At 35.6% G+C, this 22342-nt stretch overlaps 1 protein-coding gene across 1 annotated transcript; it reads right to left on the reverse strand.

Annotated features, from left to right (window-relative positions):
* Nucleotides 1-639: 639 nt before the first annotated feature.
* LOC128240669 (uncharacterized) lies at nucleotides 640-18445 on the reverse strand. Its single transcript, XM_052957368.1, has 9 exons — nucleotides 18312-18445; nucleotides 7086-7131; nucleotides 6629-6711; nucleotides 5658-5747; nucleotides 4377-4491; nucleotides 3407-3475; nucleotides 3025-3156; nucleotides 2481-2814; nucleotides 640-2014 (listed from the first exon to the last, which is right to left on the reverse strand). The coding sequence occupies exons 4-9, from the start codon at nucleotides 5726-5728 to the stop codon at nucleotides 1950-1952; spliced, it is 786 nt and encodes a 261-aa protein (XP_052813328.1). The 5' UTR covers nucleotides 5729-5747; nucleotides 6629-6711; nucleotides 7086-7131; nucleotides 18312-18445; the 3' UTR covers nucleotides 640-1949.
* Nucleotides 18446-22342: the final 3897 nt, after the last annotated feature.

Genomic DNA, 22342 nt, shown 5'->3' on the forward strand with positions numbered 1-22342 from the left:
CAAATAAACATACATTACAGGTTGCACAAAAATATTTTTTATTTGGTTTTTGATTTTTAATTTTTTTTTTGATTTTTTTTTTTTTATAAAAGTTACTAAAACGTAACAAAATATTAAAACAACTATATACATCCTCCAATCATCATCATCATCCTCATCATCATCACCTTTAACACCACCAACTGCAAGTCATCAGCATACCGAAAAAATAAATAAAACTGCACAAAAGCAGAAAATAACATAAATCAAAAGAACGATTGCAACATTCCCCCAAAACAAGTTCACTGAATGCAATCAGTGATAAAACAGTATCGTATTGAAACGTTCATTCCCAACGAACATCTTCTATTGTGTATAATGCTCTTGTAAATGGTTAATAGGCTTGCCTTTCTACCAAATACCTTCGTCAACAATTACAGGTTTCATACCTTTATCCTTTTTTGATAATTCTGTGGTATATTTGTTAATGTTATGAATGTTCTACTCAGAATGTTTCAGTAGAGGTCACCCTCTGCTTTAATTGGCAAGTTTATTTAAAGTACATAATACAAAATACTGAAACTATGCCAGTCAATGGAAGCATACAGTTCAGGTTATCATGAACTAAACAGAACAGTTCTGACCATGCTGCCTTATTTTATTGTTTCTTTAATTTGTTATATGGTATAGCACACTTTTTTTTGTAAAATAAACAACCTGACTTTTCAAATGTCTTCCAAGAATTTCAAATACGCATTTAATCTATTTGTACATCTATGTCTGTAAGGAAAGAGAGCATGATTTGGGCCGGCCCTTAAGTGTAGAGTAGAAGGTTTGTTTGACAGTGGACAGGTCAGGGTTCAGGAAAGGATTTGGGGAAAGGCATTTGTTGGACGGGATAATGGTGGGATTGAAAATTGCCTGGTGTAGGGCCAGGAGAAATTTTTGGAGGGGGATTAAGTGGAGTACAGGGGCCCCTGTTTTCAATATCGAGATGGACACCGTGAGACAGGACAGGGACTAAGGTCAGAATAGAACAGACATTGATGTACAAATTGATAATTAAATATCAATAAAAGATTCAAATAAATCTTAGTTTGTCCAATGCTCAGACAACATAAAAAAATGAGTGAAGCCAAGGTCATGTATGAAACTGTTAAATCATACAGCTACTACTTTGGAGCTTCAGTCAAGATCTGCTTTAGGCAAATAAACAAAGTAAAATAATGCATTTGTAGATATATGCAGTCAAGTCAAAATGCTGAGATAACTACCCCAACTGGATTGAGGCCATTTCAGAAATTAATCTGAATTTAACAGATGTGAAATTAGTCTTGTATTATGAACATCATACCTTTAAAACAAGAAAGATCCATGTCAAAATTGTTTGACATTTAAATAAAACATTTTCAACCAGATTGTTGTTTGTACCAACATTAAATAAATTATTTGAAATAACTTTACTGAAGATTGAATAAGATAGTAGTGGTTGTTGAGTTGTGACCAAAATTAAGTGTTTGCAGTAGAACACCAACATATGACACAAAGGCTATGAACATTCTCTTTTTTGAAAGAAGACAGTTTAATGGAAAAAATGGTATCTTTCAAAAGGCAAACCTAAATTTAACCAATTAAAAATGAACACAACACTAACAAATTGTCAGTTCTAGTTCGTGGGAATGTCCTTTCTGGTGTTTCTTTCGAGGCAATATTCACAACCAGGGCGTGGTTGACGGTGGCCCAAAGAGACCGGCATGACACAAACACAGCTCTAGCCATTGTAGAGCACAGCAGCATTTTAGGGAAACTGCAGCCGAGTGTTGAACGATGCTAAGCAGGGATGTTGTGGTGGAGGAGAGGTGTGGAGCGATGTTGAGCAATTTGGATCAGAGAGCGATGTAGTGGTTTGGCTGAGATGCAGAAGAGGGAGTTCGGTCGAGGGGTGGGGGAGGGGCAGGCATTTTCTATTTTCATCTCCAAGCTGCTTTCTTCTTTGCCTGCCCCCCATCGTCATCATGACGTTTTCGTTTTGTTGCTGAAAATATATAAAAACAAATAAGAAGAAGTTAACACATGTACTAGAGAGATAAAAATATATAAAACCAATTACTACTGCAAGTGGATGGCAAAGCTCCCCTGTCTTATTTCCAGCGGTCATGTTTTGTTTAACCGGTCCGGTCTACAAAAATTACAAATTTCTGTTTTGTTTTATATTGCACACTCATAAATTTGGTATCGATGGAAATAGGACATTATTATGCATTCAATGAAAAAAGAATTTTGGAATTTGAGCCAGTACTGCCAGTACAGTAATGTGTTGAAAATGGGCATTGAAGATTTGTAAGGCACAAATAAAACCCATACCGGACACGACTTTTGGCCATGAGTATATTAATATCAGACGCTTCTTGCCATACACAACACCTCCATTCTTTTCTTAACAAATTCAAAACTTGAAAATCAAGCATATTAAGTATGCAATAAAGAAGGTATGTACTTACAGACTTGTCCCCGACCTTGGGCTGCCCCACCCTCGACCGTCTGCCCACCAGCTGACGACGTGCTGGGGGCAGTCTGCCCACCAGCTGATGACATGCTGGGGGCAGTGGCAGCAGAGCTGCGGGCAGATGTTGTCCGTGTTGAGCTGCCCGCAGGTGCTGCCGTGCTGCGGGAAGAAGTTAAGGTACTGCGCGCAGTTGTTGCGGTCTTGCGCACAGTCGTTGTTGCTGTAGTAACTCTTCCCGCAGCTAAGCCAGGTCTCGAACTGCCCACAGATGAAAAAAGGCTCCTGTGGGCAGTTGCAGGGGCAGGAGCAGGTACCACTGGTATTGGGATCTGAAATAAGGATGGCAAGGTTAATGCGACTGTTAACAAAACATATTTTAACTCAGGCAGTTATTTCTTTAATGATGTCTGAAAAGGTGATTATTAAAGGTTATTAATCTCCATATAACATTTGTTTTGTTTTATGGCAACTAGAACAATCAAAACAATTATCTATACAGTAACTTACATGTATTATTGAAAGTTGCAAAATTATCTTACCCTGCTCTGTTCTGCTATTTCAGTTGAAGGGGCCGTAATAGTATTGGCCCCTTCTTTCAGAGACCTGACTTGCTCCCTCAATTCTGCTATCTCAGCTCTCATCCGATCCATTTCTTGTCCCATAGTTGCAATCTGAAACAATATACAGTTTTACAACTCTTAATACAATTTCAATATGATATTACCTCAATATGATATAACAATCAGTAATGTTTAATCAAATGTGCTGGCCCATCCTTTAACTAGTGTAGTGGCTAACATTCTCAGCCTTAACTAGGATGTGTCGCTGTCACTAAATGCTAAAGATTTAGCTCTCATTATATTTGTTATATTAGTCAGGCTAATAATTAATCCGTTTATAGATAATGTACCATTTACTCACTTCCTCTCTCTGATTCCGGCATGTTTGCTCCAACTGTCTCTGTTCCTCCTCCTTCTCCTCCTGCCGCATCTGATGGTACAAACAAGAGCAGGATTTTATATTTTGATGAATTTTGATTTCCACAATAATTACTGAAAATACTTAAAGTATTACAAAATAGAAACAGGAATGAAAAAGAAATTAAAACTTATGGAACAAAATTTGTTTTGTTTATTTGAGTTAATCAAGGTCTGCCTACACCCATTGGCTGCATTATGGCTTGACCCAGCTGTGACGCCATCACAACTTAAATTGTGTTTAAATGCCATAAGTTACATGAGATAGAAGTGATTGCAGTCAAATCTAGACATTGGAAGACTTGAAGAAACAGAGTAAGATATATGAGATCCAGGTGCGATACCCTAGCTCTTTGCCAAGAGACCTCTTGGTTCTTTAACTTGCTGTGTAAAGCACCGATACACGTGACATTTTCCTGGGTTGAACCAGTACTGTGTAAACCACTTTTCAAAGAACTGCACTTTGTCGAGCGCCAGGCAAGGGAGTTACTAGTACCAACTTTTAACGTCTTTTGGTGTGATGCGGCCTGGGATGGAACCCACGACCTCCCACTCCATGGGCAGATGCCTTAACCACTAGACCATGGAGATGTTTGGAACAATATTCATACTGTACAATGTTTATATATATGAAGTGATTTGTGATAGGCCAAGCTATTTGCCCTCAGTCATCAGTATAGGTCTTTGCTCTTTAGACATAGGCCAAATTTCAGCCCACCTTTGACAAGTAACTGGGCAAATTCAAATAAATCACCAAAGATATATTACTTATATATCTATAGTTTGTATTTTTAAAACAAAAGCTTAATTCAAGCATGATCAGTAGTAAAAAGTGCTCAAAATAGCTTTAAATAAAAGGATTCAGGTGAAAAAGCTATCATTGACAAAAAAAGTCCAATTAAACTGTTGTGTACCTTGTTGTGTTTGGTCACACGTGTTTTACATGCCGGTCTCAACCTCAGTTCAAAGTTTCGAAACTTGAGGTGGGCCACCGTCTTCAATGTTTCCAGCTTCATGCGAAGCCCTTGCCTGAAATACATTTCAAATATTTCATCAAATTCTAACACAGAAACAAATGTGAATGCATTTAACCCCAACTTTACTGACAGAGGGACTTAAGTTCGAAACACCCATATTTTAAGAACATTAACCAATTATTAGGTCAAAAATGATTTTTAATTTATCGTTAGACATAAACTTTAGACATTTTGCTTCAATACATATATATAAATGTGACAGAAAAAATCGTTCTATGAAGATAAACAACCAATTTTAGGTCTTACTTCATAGAATATCATGTACTTACAGTTTGTTCAAAGTAAAATGGAAATTATTTACTTATTTTGCACTTGTTTAAACTGTATAAAATTTCATACAATAATAAATATAGTTTCCTTTAAGTTAAAGAGAAACCTGAGCAAGGCAGAGCAAATGAGCTAAAGCTGGTTCTTGTTATTTTGAGGGAAACTAAAGCTGTCCCAAGAGTGAGAATAAACCCCTCATACCACTTGGACAGATGAATGTTAAAAAAAAAATTGATTTTCTTTAAAAGGAGGCTATCACTTTAATGTACAATGAATTTCAACTCTTCAAAACTTAACCAATGGTCAAGTTCATATTCCAAAAAACATTCAAGTAAGATGTAATGCTGCTGACAAGAAAAAGACAGAGTTATGGTTTTTGTTCACTGCACATCCTTACAAAGTGCTTAACCTATTCAGTCGTTTTTAAATTATAACCAGTGGACAATATAAATGCAACATCAGACCACAGGGAGACTCAAATAAATTTTGTTTGACCGGGGTAAAAAAGACACAGAATTCTACATCTTTAATAATATTGTATCTGGAACATTACAATTTGACTTCATTTTAATTGCATTAAATGGATTTTGGGTTAAGGGCAAGGTTAATTTCCTATCATAACTTCGAAGTCTACAACAGTACTTCAACAACATTTCTTTGAAAACCAGCCAATTTTCACCTCATTTTCTGAATTTCATTTATTAGTTGGTGCTCATCTTCCAATGCGAGTCCAATTACCACGCATACCAAGTTTGAAATTAACGCTGCACCATCCAAAAGTGATTGAACATGAAAAGGTTAAGCCAACTTGGAACACCAATTCAAAGTGAGTCTGGTGATCTTCACAAGTTGAAACTAAAAAGATATTATACAATGTAGTTAATTTCTCACCCTGGCTGTTTTACTTGTTCAAAGGATTCATGTAGGGATTTGCACATTTCCTCTGCATCCTTAAAGTTCATATTAAATTTCCTCAACAATCTGAAAAGAAAGGAAACTGTAAATATGTACTGTAAAAGATCTGCTAGCAGATACTTAGGCATTCTCATAAGCAGAACTTACTTAACTATAAAGTATGTAAATCCATTGCTCATTTGTGTGAAGTCCTTGTCTTCAGAATTAATTATAAAAGAGGTTTGGATGACAAATTGCCTTAGCTTGTTTATCATGAATTCAAATATTATGTGGGTGTTTAACCAGTTAATAATACAAGTTGTTAACAGTATTTTTTTATGCACAAGGCCCAGTCTTATCATTGTGTACAAGGTCTGTGGGTAAACAATGTGGATACTTGTAATGTTGACATGATAATCCACCAAACTAAATCATTATCATGCATTGAGTCATGTCATTATTGTCTAAAGTTCAATATCACAGATATTTGGTCGACACAAATTGTTATGTTCACAGAAAGATCCATGTAAGAAGGACCAACCATTATCATGCATCGCAAAAGAAAAAGGGTTGTTTTGATTCAGTGTTTCTTTGTTTACTAAATGCTCAAAATGTATCCCTGAGAATCCTGAGGTAAATATAGCGCAACCCTTCAAGCCTTGCACCAGTGAATTGATTTCTTGGCTTGATCACATTCTATATTATATACAGGCAAGCTTGTACAAACCATTTGAGGCCAAACACAAGCACAATAATTCTGTGTGGTTTCTGGCATAAATGAACGAAACAGCTCTTGGATGAAGCATGATCTGAGTGTTTTGTCGTTATCTTCCGAGACAACTAGCAAAGAGTGATTAGGGCCCTGTATGATGGCATACTTGGGTGCAATTTACAGGGCCCTTAAAACTTTATTACTGAACTTACACTGAAAGATAGGAAAAGAAGATCATTGAAAAAGAATTACATACTTCCTAAAGTCTTCCTCTCTGCAAATGTATTGGAATAGTAAGGTACTGTCTGATTCCTCCTCGACTAGTATTCGTAACTCCGGCTGTAAAAGAACAAACATGAATATGAAAAGGACTGATAAAGTTGAGGAAAACAGCAATAAAAAACAGTTCATATGTTTAAAGTGATTTGTTCTGAGACCGCAATATACAGCCAATGGTTTCTGTTACAGCATAAAGCTGCTTTATTGCATTCTGTTTAAATGTCCATTTTCCCTCAAGCATACATAACCAATCAATTACATTTTTCATTTACTTCTGTTCAACTTTGTTGGCAGAATGGTAGTACTTTTGTAAATGCCAAATTATGCCAAGTAGAGCATAATAAGCATAATAAACACTGTACATACATTTGTATTAACTTCCATATCATGGCATCCTTAAAGTATACCATATCATACTAGCAAATTCAACTTACAATCCCATCTGCTACCCTCTCCCTGGTCAGCCGGATCTTTGTTTCTCTGAAAATACACAAACAAATTTTCTTCTGAAAAAATGCAATTGTTTAAAATAATATGATAAACACAATGGTCGGTAACAATAAGTATGAAACTATAACACCGCGAGTCGGATTTGACCCCTGACAAATTATTTACTGTCGACATTATAGCTGTTTTGATTGGCATTTTATTCATTTATAGGCAATAATGTTACCATTTCAATTTCAATTGAAGGTGGCATTTGAGTTGAAGGTAAAAAAGTTGAGTCGGACAAAAAAACAAAAAATAACAAAGGGCAATTACTCTGAAATATGGAAGCAAGAGTTACGTTTCATGAACACTGCACTTGCCCTCAATGAGATCAATCTACCCAAGTTTCAGGTTGATACCTCTATAGTTAACCATATATGCCAATGACAAAATTTAAGCTTAAAAAGTTAACAAAGGGCAGCAAGAGTTATGGTTCTTATGCACAGCACTTGCCCTCAAGATCTTTCTAGCTTTGAAGTTTCAAGTTGATACCTCTTATATTCTTTAAGATAAATCCCAAACAAAACTTTCAGCATGAAAATCAACAAACGGCAATAACTCTGAAAATATGCAAACAAGAGTTATAGTTTGTGTACTCTGCACTTGCCCTCAATGAGATCTATCTGCACATAAAATTTCAAGATGATACCACTTATAGTTTATGAGATATGCCCCGGACAAGTGAAAACTGGACGCCACCGACAAAACTACCCCTATATGTCACCATTTTAGACGACATTTCAGGCCACAAAAGAATTACTTTCAACCTTTTATTCAAAATCAATACAAACACATGTATAACAAACATAAGTTTTTAGTGATAAACCCTTAACTACTTACTTAATAATGCATTTATGGAAAGAAAAATACTGATAACAAGGTTGTAACTGTATTTAATAGCTGAAAATGCAAAAATATTAAATGATTGGTGAATGCTAAAAGATTAACTATGATCCTCATAAGGTAGAAATAACCTGTTTTCTGTACATTTCTTTCAAATTAAACTCCGTATCATTCATAATAACCATTGTTTTAGACATTTGTTCATTCATTTTGGTATATTCAAACAATTAAATCGATCTTGGAAAATCTCATTTGGGAGTAAGAGTGCATCTTTAAGATTACACCCTGATTTGTAATAAAAGAAATTAAATACAGTATTGTAACAGTTGCAATTTTTTGCAAGTTTTCTGGCCTTAGTGCTCAATAATTATAAAAATTGCAATATTAAAACAATGAAAGCTTAAATTCCCAACACATTTGGAACACCTCAAATTCTTAATTCCTTTTATATTTTAAAGCTGCTGTACTCTCATGTTTTTTTAGGTTTTGTCTTGGAACAAGCCAATTTTGGAAAAAGTTAAAGAAAACCAGTTATGTAAGACAGTTGACAAAAAATTAGATCACAGATTTTTATATTGCTCCTGCATTGATGTTTTATGCATTTTTCTTCAACTGTTAGTAAAGGTTTAAGCCATAAAACAATAATTTTGGAATGGAAATATGAAAATATACAATCTGATTTTTTGTCAGCAATCTTATATAATTGGATTGCAGATATTCACACAAAGAATTGCACTTTCAAGACAATTAATAATAAAAGTGTTAAAAAAATGGTATGTCTGTGAGAGTGCAGCTGAAAAAGTGAAATAAGAATAAACTTCCATTTTGTGGCCATCTTTGAGTAAACCACAAATATTATTGAAAATTAACTTAAAGAGTACTTCATGTAGTGGGGAATTTAACATTGTGAACTTTTCAACATCAGTGCTTGAAGTGTCACTGCATTAACAACAACTTTGTTCATCGCCTCTGCCTTTGTCCACAAATAAGCAATCTCTACCATAAGATATCACAGTATTGTAAAAAAATATGGAATAATTGTATACATACACTGCTTGAACAATGCATTATTTTTATATGTGTTGTTGTTGGTGGACTAATTGTACCACACTGTCTAGTTCTCTCTATCTGGCTCATGCAATACATAAAAATTTGTAAGCATTTGGAGTGTCAAAAATGCCAAAAGCAGCATATATTTGCACATATATTTGACTTCATAAAAGTCTGAGCATGTTTGTAATATTAAGACTCCTTTATGGCTATACAATGTCCTTCAATGCGTTTGAAACATATGAATATATATTTTGGATGTTCTAGTTTTGTATAAATAAGAGTATACATTTATCTGTTTTATATACTTTGCTGAAATTGTACAATATTTATCAATTGAAACCAGTAGATAATTTTCCCTTAAATCATAGTAACTTCTTCCCAAAAGCCGAAGACTGACAATTCCTGAGACTCGATTCTCATGAAAATTCCTGGTTTCACCTTTATACCATAAAATGCATGAATTTCTTTATCTAAAGGCTTCAACCTTAATTAATTATAAAGAATACATATCGAGACTAAAACTTGCTCAGCTCTTACTTAAACACAGTATTTCTATAAATGGGCTAGTTGATCTTATCACGTGATATTACCAAGTTAGGTAACCTAAGCTTAAATATACCACTTGTTTGGAGTAAGCCTTCGTAGCACAGTGGATACAACACTGGATTGCAATTTTGGCGTCATGGGTTCACACCCGGTCTCCGACACATTTTTGACATATTGGTACTTTTTTTTAAAATTATGATATCAAAGTCAGTAACATACTTTATTAAACAATTGACCTGAGATTTGTAAGAGAAAAAACTTTTTTGGTGCCATTCTGGTGTACAGTCCCTTTAAAGCTCTAGTCTCTTTAAGAACCCTTACTACCATTATAAATATTTTCATGAAAAAATGATTACATTTTGCAAATACAAGATTATCACTCAATCACCAAGTAATAAATGATGGCAGACAAAAATGAAGGGCATAAGCTACAGTATCATATTGATGTGAGATGAGAAACCTTTTTTCCTAATAGTCCAATTATAACTTAAACCATACAAATTATAACAGGTGTGAGAGGCTGTCGGCCAATTGTATCATCACTTAACCTTTTATAAGCGACAAATTGCTTAATGAAGTTAAATGGCGGATCTGTGGTCAAGTGGTTATACAATTGACAATCAAACCAGGGATTGCTGGCTTGATTCTCCATCACATCACTAAAACAAGAGGGCCAAATGGCCCTGAATCGCTCACCTGTCATATATTGCACATTGGTTTGATAAGAAATCTGGATGGTTCAAAGTAGTTAAGGTTTTTTAAAAGTCTGGGTCATTTTTTACCCCAATGGACAATAAAGGTAGAGGTCCACTTAATGATGTATTATGCCAAATAGCTCTAGTCCTTGTGAATTCGGAGAGAATTTTTTTTTATGCTTCTTTTATATACAAATATTGAAAACCTAAGCCTATGAACACGGGGCGTGGCCAATTTTGACCCCAGGGCTAAAGTTTGAACAATCTTAATAGTGGTCCAATAAACGATGCTTCATACCAAATATCTAAGGCCTTCGCCTTTTGGTTTCGGAGAAGAAGATTTTTTAAGTTTTCATCATATACATATATAAGGAAACCCATGACCGCCCGGGTGGGGCCATTTTTTGACCCCAGGGCCAAAGATTGAACAATATTGGTACAAGTCAACTAGATGATATATCATGCCAAATATCTAAGCTCTTGTCACTACTTGATTTTACGTGTGTATCTATATATGTATATTTGTTATTAATTGTTGTATGTGGCCCATATTGAAAATTGGTATGTGTACTAAATATGTTATCCAGTTTAAATTAAGACATTACTTGTCTTTGTGAGTTCGGAGAAGATTTTTTAAGTTTTCACTATAACACATATGGAGAAAACCCATCAGCCCCGGGGTGTGGCCAATTTTGACCCCAGGGCCATAATTTGAACAAAGCTCTAAGCCACGTAAGTTCAGAGGAGATGTTTTTGAAGTTTTCACTATAAACATATAGAGAAAACCCATGACCCCACAAGGGGGCGGGGCCAATTTTGACCCCAAGGCCATAATTTGAACAATCTTTGTAGAGGTAGGTCCACTAGACGATGAATCATGCCAAATATCTAAGCTCTAGTCCAAGTAAGTTCAAAGGAGAAGATTTTTGATGTTTTAACTATAAACATATAGAGAATACCCTAACCCCCCGGGGCGGGGCCAATTTTGACCCCAAGGCCATAATTTGAACAATCTTTGTAAAGGTCCACTAGACAATAATCATGCCAAATATCTAAGCTCTAGTCCAAGTAACTTCAGAGGAGAAGATTTTTGAAGTTTTAACTATAAACATATCAAGTATACCCATGACCCCCCGGGGCGGGGCCAATTTTGACCCCAAGGCCATAATTTGAACAATCTTTGTACAAGTCCACTAGACGATGAATCATGCCAAATATCTAAGCTCTAGTCCAAGTAAGTTCAAAGGAGAAGATTTTTGAAGTTTTCACTATAAACATATAAAGAAAACCAATGACCCCACAAGGGGGCGGGGCCAATTTTGACCCCAAGGCCATAATTTGAACAATCTTTGTAAAGGTCCACTAGACGATGAATCATGCCAAATATCTAAGCTCTAGTCCAAGTAAGTTCAGAGGAGAAGATTTTTGAAGTTTTAACTATAAACATATAGAGAATACCAATGACCCCCCAGGGCGGGGCCAATTTTGACCCCAAGGCCATAATTTGAACAATCTTTGTAGAAATCCACTAGACGATGAATCATGCCAAATATCTAAGCTCTAGTCCAAGTAAGTTCAAAGGAGAAGATTTTTGAAGTTTTCACTATAAACATATAGAGAAAACCATGACCCCCCGGGGCGGGGCCAATTTTGACCCCAAGGCCATAATTTGAACAATCTTTGTAAAGGTCCACTAGACGATGAATCATGCCAAATATATAAGCTCTAGTCCAAGTAAGTTCAGAGGAGAAGATTTTTGAAGTTTTAACTATAAACATATAGAGAATACCCATGACCCCCCCGGGGCAGGGCCAATTTTGACCCAAGGGCCATAATTTGAACAAACTTTGTAGAGGTCCACTAGACGATGAATCATGCCAAATATCTAAGCTCTAGGCCAAGTAAGTTCAGAGAAGAAGATTTTTGAAGTTTTCACTATAAACATATAGAGGAAACCCATGACCCCCCGGGGCGGGGCCAATTTTGACCCCAGGGCCATAATTTTAACAAACTTTGTAGAGGTCCACTAGACGATGAATCATGCCAAATATCTAAGCTCTAGTTCAAGTAAGTTCAGAGGAGAAGATTTTTGAAGTTTTCACTATAAACATATAGAGAAAACCCATGACTCCCCGGGGCGGGGCCAATTTTGACCCCAAGGCCATAATTTGAACAATCTTTGTAAAGGTCTACTAGACGATGAATCATGCCAAATATATAAGCTCTAGTCCAAGTAAATTCAGAGAAGAAGACTTTTTAAGTTTTCACTATAAACATATAAAGAAAACCCATGACCCCCCGGGGCGGGGCCAATTTTGACCCAAGGGCAATAATTTGAACAATCTTTGTAGAGGTCCACTAGACGATGAATCATGCCAAATATCTAAGCTCTAGGCCAAGTAAGTTCAGAGGAGAAGATTTTTTAAGGTTTTCACTATAAACATAAAACGAAAACCCATGACCCCCCGGGGCGGGGCCAATTTTGACCCAAGGGCCATAATTTGAACAAACTTTGTAGAGGGCCACTAGACGATGAATCATGCCAAATATCTAAGCTCTAGGCCAAGTAAGTTCAGGAGAAGATTTTTGAAGTTTTCACTATAAACATATACATGTAGAGAAAACCCATGACCCCCCGGGCCGGGGCCAATTTTGACCCCAGGGCCATAATTTGAACAAACTTTGTAGAGGTCCACTAGACGATGAATCATGCCAAATATCTAAGCTCTAGTCCAAGTAAGTTCAGAGAAGAAGATTTTTTAAGTTTTCACTATAAACATACAGAGAAAACCCATGACTCCCCGGGGCGGGGCCAATTTTGACCCCAAGGCCATAATTTGAACAATCTTTGTAAAGGTCTACTAGACGATGAATCATGCCAAATATATAAGCTCTAGTCCAAGTAAATTCAGAGAAGAAGATTTTTTAAGTTTTCACTATAAACATATAAAGAAAACCCATGACCCCCCGGGGCGGGGCCAATTTTGACCCAAGGGCAATAATTTGAACAAACTTTGTAGAGGTCCACTAGACGATGAATCATGCCAAATATCTAAGCTCTAGGCCAAGTAAGTTCAGAGGAGAAGATTTTTTAAGGTTTTCACTATAAACATAAAACGAAAACCCATGACCCCCCGGGGCGGGGCCAATTTTGACCCAAGGGCCATAATTTGAACAAACTTTGTAGAGGGCCACTAGACGATGAATCATGCCAAATATCTAAGCTCTAGGCCAAGTAAGTTCAGGAGAAGATTTTTGAAGTTTTCACTATAAACATATACATGTAGAGAAAACCCATGACCCCCCGGGCCGGGGCCAATTTTGACCCCAGGGCCATAATTTGAACAAACTTTGTAGAGGTCCACTAGACGATGAATCATGCCAAATATCTAAGCTCTAGTCCAAGTAAGTTCAGAGGAGAAGATTTTTGAAGTTTTCACTATAAACATATAGAGAAAACCCATGACCCCCCGGGGCGGGCCCAATTTTGACCCAAGGGCCATAATTTGACCAATCTTGGTAGAGGACCATTTGGTGATCCTACCTACCATATATCAACGCCTAAGCCTTGTGGTTTGGGAGAAGAAGATTTTTAAAGTTTTTCCTTTTGGTTGCCATGGCAACCAGAGTTCTGCATGGAATTGAATTCTTTGAACAACTTTGATAGAAGACCACCCAAGGAACATCCCTATGAAGTTTTATTAATATTGGCCCAGCGGTTAAGGAGGAGATGTCTTTTAAGTAAATTGTTGACGCACGACGCACGACGGACGCCGGACAAAAGGCGATCACAAAAGCTCACCTTGTCACAAAGTGACAGGTGAGCTAAAAACAGGGAAGCTATAACATTCTGTCTGTGCACTATGCTAAAAAACAAAACTAAAATGACTAACAATCTTAATAGGACAGAAGCCGAATGGGCAAGGCCCGACTGCAAGAATAAATAAGCACACACACACACATACTGAAGTTATTACAACTTCATTTCAGCTTGAAACATGTTATTGAGAAGAAGTGCTCATAATCAACTCCAGATTTAATTAGTCACATCAGGGAAATGTACTGGTTATATTCTAGTGATAAACACAAGCTTGTCAGAAAATAATTCCATGAGTTTCTGTAAAATCACAAATATCTCTGGGACATAATTATCTTTAGTGGATGTTGTGGGTTGGATGATCTACAAGTCAAATTCAATTTTACCATTAATTTTGAAATTTGGTCACATTGTCTATGTAAAAGGGATAAATAAATATACATGGTAGTGGTATACAACTTGAAGGTACAGAGATGTTTGTTTATTGGACTGCCATTATGATTTATATCACCTTAATATTGATCAATAAGGTAGTCAATTTTTTAATTCGCTGAACATTAAATCATTCTAATAACCTTCCTCCAGGCTCATGTACAACATGCTCAGATTATAAACCTCATGTGTTTAGGCATCGCCATTTGATTTTCTTTCTTGATCAAATGTATAATCAACTATTAAATTAAACACCCTTACTATAAGTTTTCACAGTTAACAAAAACACATTCAATGGCTTCTCTTTTTTATATTCTTCATATTTGTGCATCTTACACCAATGACCATTATAGTTACTGATCAAGCAATAATTGTAATGGATATCTGCCTTGATAAACATATTGTCCAATGGTGAGATGATACAAATATTAATATTGGCCCATGGTGAATTTGTCCTTTTCAGAAAATTACGAAATTTAAACCCAACGAATATTAATTAGTTCACAGTAATATCTGACAGGTTAAAACCTGCAACCACAGATGCATCAAGTCTTCTCCAATGATTGAGTAAATAATTGCAGTTTTATCAATTCCAACACATACCAGTAGACACACCAATAATGTATGACTTTTTAATTAGAAAGGAATGGTACCTTCCGAAGAGAACTTTAAATAAATCACAAATAATCATCTCTTAGAAGTCTATTATGCACCAGTCAATTGTATCCACGCATTCCGCCCCAAAGTGTGTGGGGGGTATACCGGGGGGGGGGGGGGGGAAATAGCCGTGGGGGGGGGGGCGAATGGGCTGTGTTTTTACCTTCCAGGTGTGGCCCAACAGTATTGGATGAATGTGTTGGTTTTGTGTTGGCACAAAGAAAGCGGGGAATGGGCCAAACCTAGTAAATTAGTCTCATACTGGATATGTTGAATCATTCAAGAAGCCAGTTTTCTGATCCTGAGTCTCAAATATAAAGCTGCAGATAACAGTACACATTTCATTACCTTTTTCTAAAGTTGAATATTGATGATTAAATTTGCTTAATGATACATAAACTGACATTTATTTGTGTAATCATAGATGACTTACTCTGAGACCATGGTCACAGAACAACAGAGAAATTGATTTGGATTTAGATCTTATTAAGTCTCTTGTCAAACAATTTATCCCACAAGTGTACATTGTATACGCTCTAACAGACGCATAAATAAATAGTTACATTTTCAAAAGGGGAATTTTGCAAGTTGACAGCAACAAAACATATTAATGCAAATTTATGCAATTCAAGACTATGGATTGGAAATTGTAACCAAAAACATCAGGACTTTTTCATTCTATGGATTGGAAATTGGTTTAAAAATCATTAAAAGACAGGCCTGTAAAATAATAGCACCGCTCATCAAAAACTTATATTTCTCCCTTTAAATCTGCACTCTCACAAATAACAGCTTTGACCTTCCTTTTTGGTCTCAGCTTATTATGGCATCACTTCCTTAAATTCAGTCATAAAAGATACTCCCAATGGAACTGACCTCAGTTATTTGGTAAACTGCCCAAAATTTCAGTTTACTTATTTAAGTGTTAGTAATGCTTTTAAAGGGACTGCGCTCCTTATGACGTAATTGCAAAAAAAAGAAAATTGTAGAAAACTGACATAAACTTGGTATCAATGTGTGCATTATGCATTGAAACTTACTTACTGCAGTTCCACATAGTTTACAATTAACTTATTTTTCTCTGTGTTTTCCTAATTTTCAAAGATTAACCAAGAACGTTTTTTCTGTGAAAAGACTTAGGAGAATTATTTAATTAAATGTTTTACTCGTTGATATAATTGTTAAAAAGAATAACAAAATAAAAAAATGTGTTGAAGACCAGGTTCGAACCCCTGTGGCCAAAATTGTAGTCTAGTGTTGTATCCACTGTGCTATGAAGGCTAACTCTAAACGAGTGGTATATTTTAAGCTATATAACTAACTTGGTAATATCACGTGATAACATCAACTAGACATACCCAGTTATCTTTTTGAATGGAAAAATACAATATAATTGCTAAACTAAAATAAATTGTAAACTATGTTGTACTTCAGTTAGTAAGTTTCAATACATTGTAAGTTTGTCAGTTTTTCTACAATTTTCTTTTTTTCTTGCCAATTGAACCTCGGGTCCGAATTTCTCGAAACTTCTTAAGCTTAACAGGATTAAGTCGCTTATTTGAATTAGCCAAAATACATACTGAAAATGGATTGATAAATGAAAAATGGTTTATTCTGATAATAGTACAGATTTTTTCTTCATAATTTCTAAAAAATCTTCAAGCAGTAATAACACAACAGTGAGATTAGCTAAATCATGTTATTAGGGACTTAAGAAGTTTCGAGAAATCGGGGCCTGGTGCATAGTGATGCTGCTTAAAGGTCAAAGTTAAGGACATCTGAGGACAACATTGGTGGTCATTTGTACACATGGTCAATTTCATTGCTGTAGCTTTACAAATAAAATAGTTAAAAAGGGTGGGGCTAGCTTTTGCCCAAGGGGCATAATTTCAAATGTTTTCCTGGACAGTTATTGTATGATGCTCCACAACAAATATCAAAAGGTATAATGGGCTTTGTGTTTTGAAACAAGAAAATTAATTTCTTGAATAAGTCTCTTAGAAACTTGTGACCCCTGGGGCAGTGCCAATTTTGACCATAGGGGCATAATTTGAACAACCATGGTAGTGGACCACAAAATTAAGCCTTGATCATATTAGCAAGGATCTGCATACCTGTTTCAGACAAAAAGGTTCTTACCATTTCCCAATTTAAGTATACAAAACCCGTGAACCTGGGGGCATTGCTTGTAATGACCCCAGGGACATAACTTGAACAAACATTCACAAGCATGTGACTTTACATGTAAACTTGACTAGAAATACACTTTGCTCATGTAGACTCGGCTAAAACTAGACTTAGACTTAGTTGAAATACTTTCAAGGCCCATTATTTAGGTATGCGTGGGAGAATCTGGCTATTTTTAAAAGAAACCGAGCTCTACTCAGTATCTAGATATACTGTGCAAGTTTCATCGAGAACCAATCAGAACTGAAGACTGTATTGTGATCACAAGCAATTGTTTACAGATGCACGCACATACTACATACACATACATGTTGGCCAGTAGAGCTCTTCTTGCCTTTGGCCATTTGTGCTTAAATGCATAAAAACATCAGTTTTGAAATACGACATAAAAATCTGCAATCTTACTTCAGTTTTGTCAGCAGTCTTATATAACTGGTGTCCATGCATTTTCACCAATAAATGGCTAGTTTCAAGACAAAAAATATAAAAGTTCAAAACATTCAATCTGTGAGAGTGCAGCTTTAAAACAAATAAAAAATGTTCAATACTGTACAGAAAAGATACTGTTCTCAGAACATCCCTTAAGTTAGATAACCGTGTGAAAAATATTCAAATATTTCAATACATAAAAAATCAGTGTTAATTACGGACATTTCAACTTGAAATCTACTTGGACTTATCATAGTTTGCATTTCAATTCAGTCCTACATCATGTACTGAGTTGTGTCAGTACATGTATAGCAAATATAATAAGTGATGCACGTTCACTTCCCAGCAGCCTTAGCAAGACCTACACTACTCACTAGGCTACAGCATGTCACCGTACCGTACCAGTTTCAAGATCATTATCATACGGAACTTCATGAACTCTGCCATATATCTCGAATCCGAGAAGCTCTGATTATGATATCCGAATGTTTGTGTATCCGATTTTTATTTACCTGTTAACATGGTGCTAGATAGGAAATAGGCATGGTTGCCATAACATTCTTTTGAAATAAAACGTTTCTGGGATACCCTTGAAACATATATATCCGCCGTTTCCTTAATGAATAAATCAAATGTACATGGCAAAAGTATTCTTCGTGGTGGTGGTGGTGGTGGTGGAGGTGGTGGTTTGTCAACAATTATACCGCAGACAACACTGAGGGAGCAGACAACATTTTCAGACTATTAACACTCTTGATGTGCATTGAAATTTTGCCTTCAACAAATGGGATCTAAAAAAAATCCTGTCACCGCTACCCGAGTATATTACCATGAACACAGCCGTTTTGTAAAAAAATATTACAAAAAAACTATACTCCGAAATATAAAAAAGAACTGCTAGCGTGCAGGCTGATGGTGCCATGGTCTACATTCATATATATGAACATCAATGCGTAAAACCACAGTACAGAAGCAAACTATTTTGTATTTTTTTTTTACATTACTATGTCGGAAAATAGCTCATTGGGCTTATGTTTCTTGTTAACACATACCCGACTTTAAATATTTAAAGATTCTTTAATCTTGTATCTTGTTATAGAAAGTTTTAAACTTGAAAAAGATAGCTAATACGAGAGCATATCTTTCGAAGTATAGATTCCCAGTGTAATCAGACGCACGCACAAACCCAAGCGCGTGAAGCAGTCAGGCCAAAGTTTGCTCAGCAGGTCTAAAATGTATCAAACACATGACCAGACATCGGTCAGTTTGATATCTGGAGTCAGTGTTTGTTTATAAAAAAATCGATAGCGAGTGGACGAATTGGCCTTTCGTGGTGGGTAAGACAATACCTGACACGTGGCACCTACACAGATTTCTTAAAAAAAAGTCTTTATCGAACAAACAATAAATCCAGAACTTTCAATCGCTTGCCAAAACTCCGGCATGTTTTTGGTTTAATTAAGATTATTTTTGTATACTGTTAATCTGCTTAAAAGAACATATTTCTTATATCTAACAAGCATTTTGATATGTTTACACTATTGTTTTCGTCATAAAATATGAGACAGATTCTTTAATAACATAGAGCTCTATATAGCTAGCTATACGTCCATTTTCACTTAGCAAAACATTTTCATTATTAAACAAATACGTGTAGTGTGTAGACAATTTTGATACTTCTGGTTTACTTCGAATAAGAATTTGAAATAAATAACGAAAATTTGTATCTCTACAATAGCTTTTCTGTGGAGAACACACACTTCTGAATTCCAGCTCACATGCCACGTGGGCACTGATACAAATTCCTTGTAAAGAGTTTTTACGAACAAACCAGGAATTGTCTACGTTCGTTTTCTCTCGATAGCACTTACCTCTCTATTCCTGTCCGCGTGTCAATGATCTTACACGGAACGGCTCTGACTGAGGTTCCCGGCTCCCAGCCCCACTCCGACTCCCCGGACTCATCCAAACGCATCGGATCTGCTGATGACGTTGCAGTTAGCGGTGTTGAAGATGATGATGATGATGATGATGATGATGACAACTCTCCCAAAACTACTCCTGCCATACTCAATCTAATCACTAATAAAGAACTCAAATGCTATCAAAAACCCAAAAACGACTCCGCCGTTGCGTGGTCTGAAGCTGTTTATATACTGGTCAGAGTGATAAGAACCATATGGAGCGAAGGGGCGTGGTTGGAATTTATTTTTTTATAGGATCAACTGAAGTGATTTTTCTTATGAACATTTCTTGTCAGTAACTAAAAATGCTGACCATGTTGTTTTGGGAAGGATATGATGGAAGAACACTTCAAACTAGATCTTATTTACAAACTTAAGATTTTAGAACATTTTCCAAGGTCCTGGCCTTCGCTAGAGCTACGCCCCAGCAGAGTGTGGTCAAATTTCTATTCTTGTATAATGAAATCATTATAGTTAAGGCGTCAGGCCCCTTTAGAAATTACCACAAAATATGCTCTTTAACGTGTCTAGTAAACCACAACTGGCTGATTGTAAGCATTGTTATACCTTAAAATATGCATCTTTCGTTCACGGGAATCATGGATTTCATTCACTCAAGTGAAATTCCCGTGCTCTTTATTGTTCAAGATTGGAAAATCACGCGGAAATATTTATTCATGTATATAGAGAAGAGAATTATGCAACATTATTATGTACATGTATGTGTATACATTTCCAATATCGCGTGATACATTGTCTTATGATACATGAATTCAAGGGCATCCACCATGTGTGTATAGAAGGCCAATTATTAAAACGTTTCTAAAATTCATGTTTTATTCAGTTTTGAGTAATGTCACACATACATCATCTGCAACATGGTTTAGTGAATAGGAGATGACCATTTACCAAAGATGATTCTATGAGATTTGGGTTAAAAGCATTTGCATTATTTTTCGCAAAAGCATTTCGACAATATAACTATGACATTATGCTAATATGCCCTATATATAAACACGGTCAACAATTTTGTTTGTGTTGGTGAGATCTTTTGGAATAAGACATGTATTAAATAAAATAATGAAAACATAGTGCATTCAGTTCCATTTTTTGTTAAATAGATCAAATGTAATAATATATCATTTTATTTACAGCAAGTATGTGTAGAATAGGCCAATTTCAACTATAACTCCACCCCAACTGTCCTGTTTGTTATTGTCACTTGTTTGTCCATGTGATTCTCATGTTTATGTAAATGAGTGTATGAGGTTATGTATGAAAGTGGTCAAACGGGTATATTTATATTTAACTAACAGTTTCATTGGCTCTCCTATTTTTATCCCACCGCCCTTACTAATTTTCTAGGTTTCTCTAATCATTCCCAACCTAAACGCACAACTGCAAAGTTGTCCGTATATAGTTAATACATTCAGTTTCAACATAACTGTCTGAATATTATTTAAATGATTGTATCGTTTCACAGCCTGGTGAGTTATTATATATAATTACATAGATTACTATTAGTCGTTCGTTTGTATTAATTAATATCTAAATAATAATTAAACCCGTTTTGTATTTGCTTCTATTTCGTTCAAACACGTGGCCATTGTATTGTACCTTGTATAATGTATTTTAAACATTTGCTTATTGTATTATATTATATTTACGTATATATTATATTTATAGGTTCTTTCTACATACTGGTTCTTTCTACATACTGGTTATTTCTACATACTGGTTATTTCTACATACTGGTTCTTTCTGCATACTGGTTATTTCTACATACTGGTTCTTTCTGCATACTGGTTTTTTCTACATACTGGTTCTTTCTACATACTGGTTATTTCTACATACTGGTTATTTCTACATACTGGTTCTTTCTACATACTGGTTTTTTCTACATACTGGTTATTTCTACATACTGGTTATTTCTACATACTGGTTCTTTCTACATACTGGTTATTTCTACATACTGGTTCTTTCTACATACTGGTTATTTCTACATACTGGTTCTTTCTACATACTGGTTATTTCTACATACTGGTTCTTTCTACATACTGGTTCTTTCTACATACTGGTTCTTTCTACATACTGGTTTTTTCTACATACTGGTTATTTCTACATACTGGTTTTTTCTACATACTGGTTCTTTCTACATACTGGTTATTTCTACATACTGGTTCTTTCTGCATACTGTTTTTTTCTACATACTGGTTATTTCTACATACTGGTTATTTCTACATACTGGTAATAAACAGTAGAACCCTGAGAAGTGTTGAGTTTACCACCACCTTCTACATATGTTGCAAAAAATATATACTTCGATCGACATTTTAATTTAGTATCATAACTTTAAAGATATTGAACATATTGTGGCTTAGGAGGCAATATTAACATGTTTCTCGTTCGCCTGCTTAATCGGGCCATGGTGAAGTTCAAGTCCGTTCTTGAAGTGAAAAAGTCGATCGACTTCAATTCTGATGCACATCACAAACTAAATTGAAAGACTCGTGATTATTAACGATTCTCAGACCTAAAAAGAATCTTCTCAAGACTAAAATATTGTGCAAACGTGTGTT

The sequence above is a fragment of the Mya arenaria genome, chromosome 7 (genome assembly GCF_026914265.1).
Source record: "Mya arenaria isolate MELC-2E11 chromosome 7, ASM2691426v1".
Classification (NCBI taxonomy): domain Eukaryota; kingdom Metazoa; phylum Mollusca; class Bivalvia; order Myida; family Myidae; genus Mya; species Mya arenaria.

Bases quoted from the DNA above. Each gene is read 5' to 3' on its own strand.
- LOC128240669 (XM_052957368.1), bottom strand. From the start codon at position 5,728: ATGAACTTTAAGGATGCAGAGGAAATGTGCAAATCCCTACATGAATCC. The intron at 3,157-3,406 runs GTGAGTAAATGG...ATATTGTTTCAG, and splicing joins GCCGGAATCAGAGAGAGGAA to ATTGCAACTATGGGACAAGA. The intron at 2,815-3,024 runs GTAAGATAATTT...TCCTTATTTCAG, and splicing joins AAATAGCAGAACAGAGCAGG to ATCCCAATACCAGTGGTACC.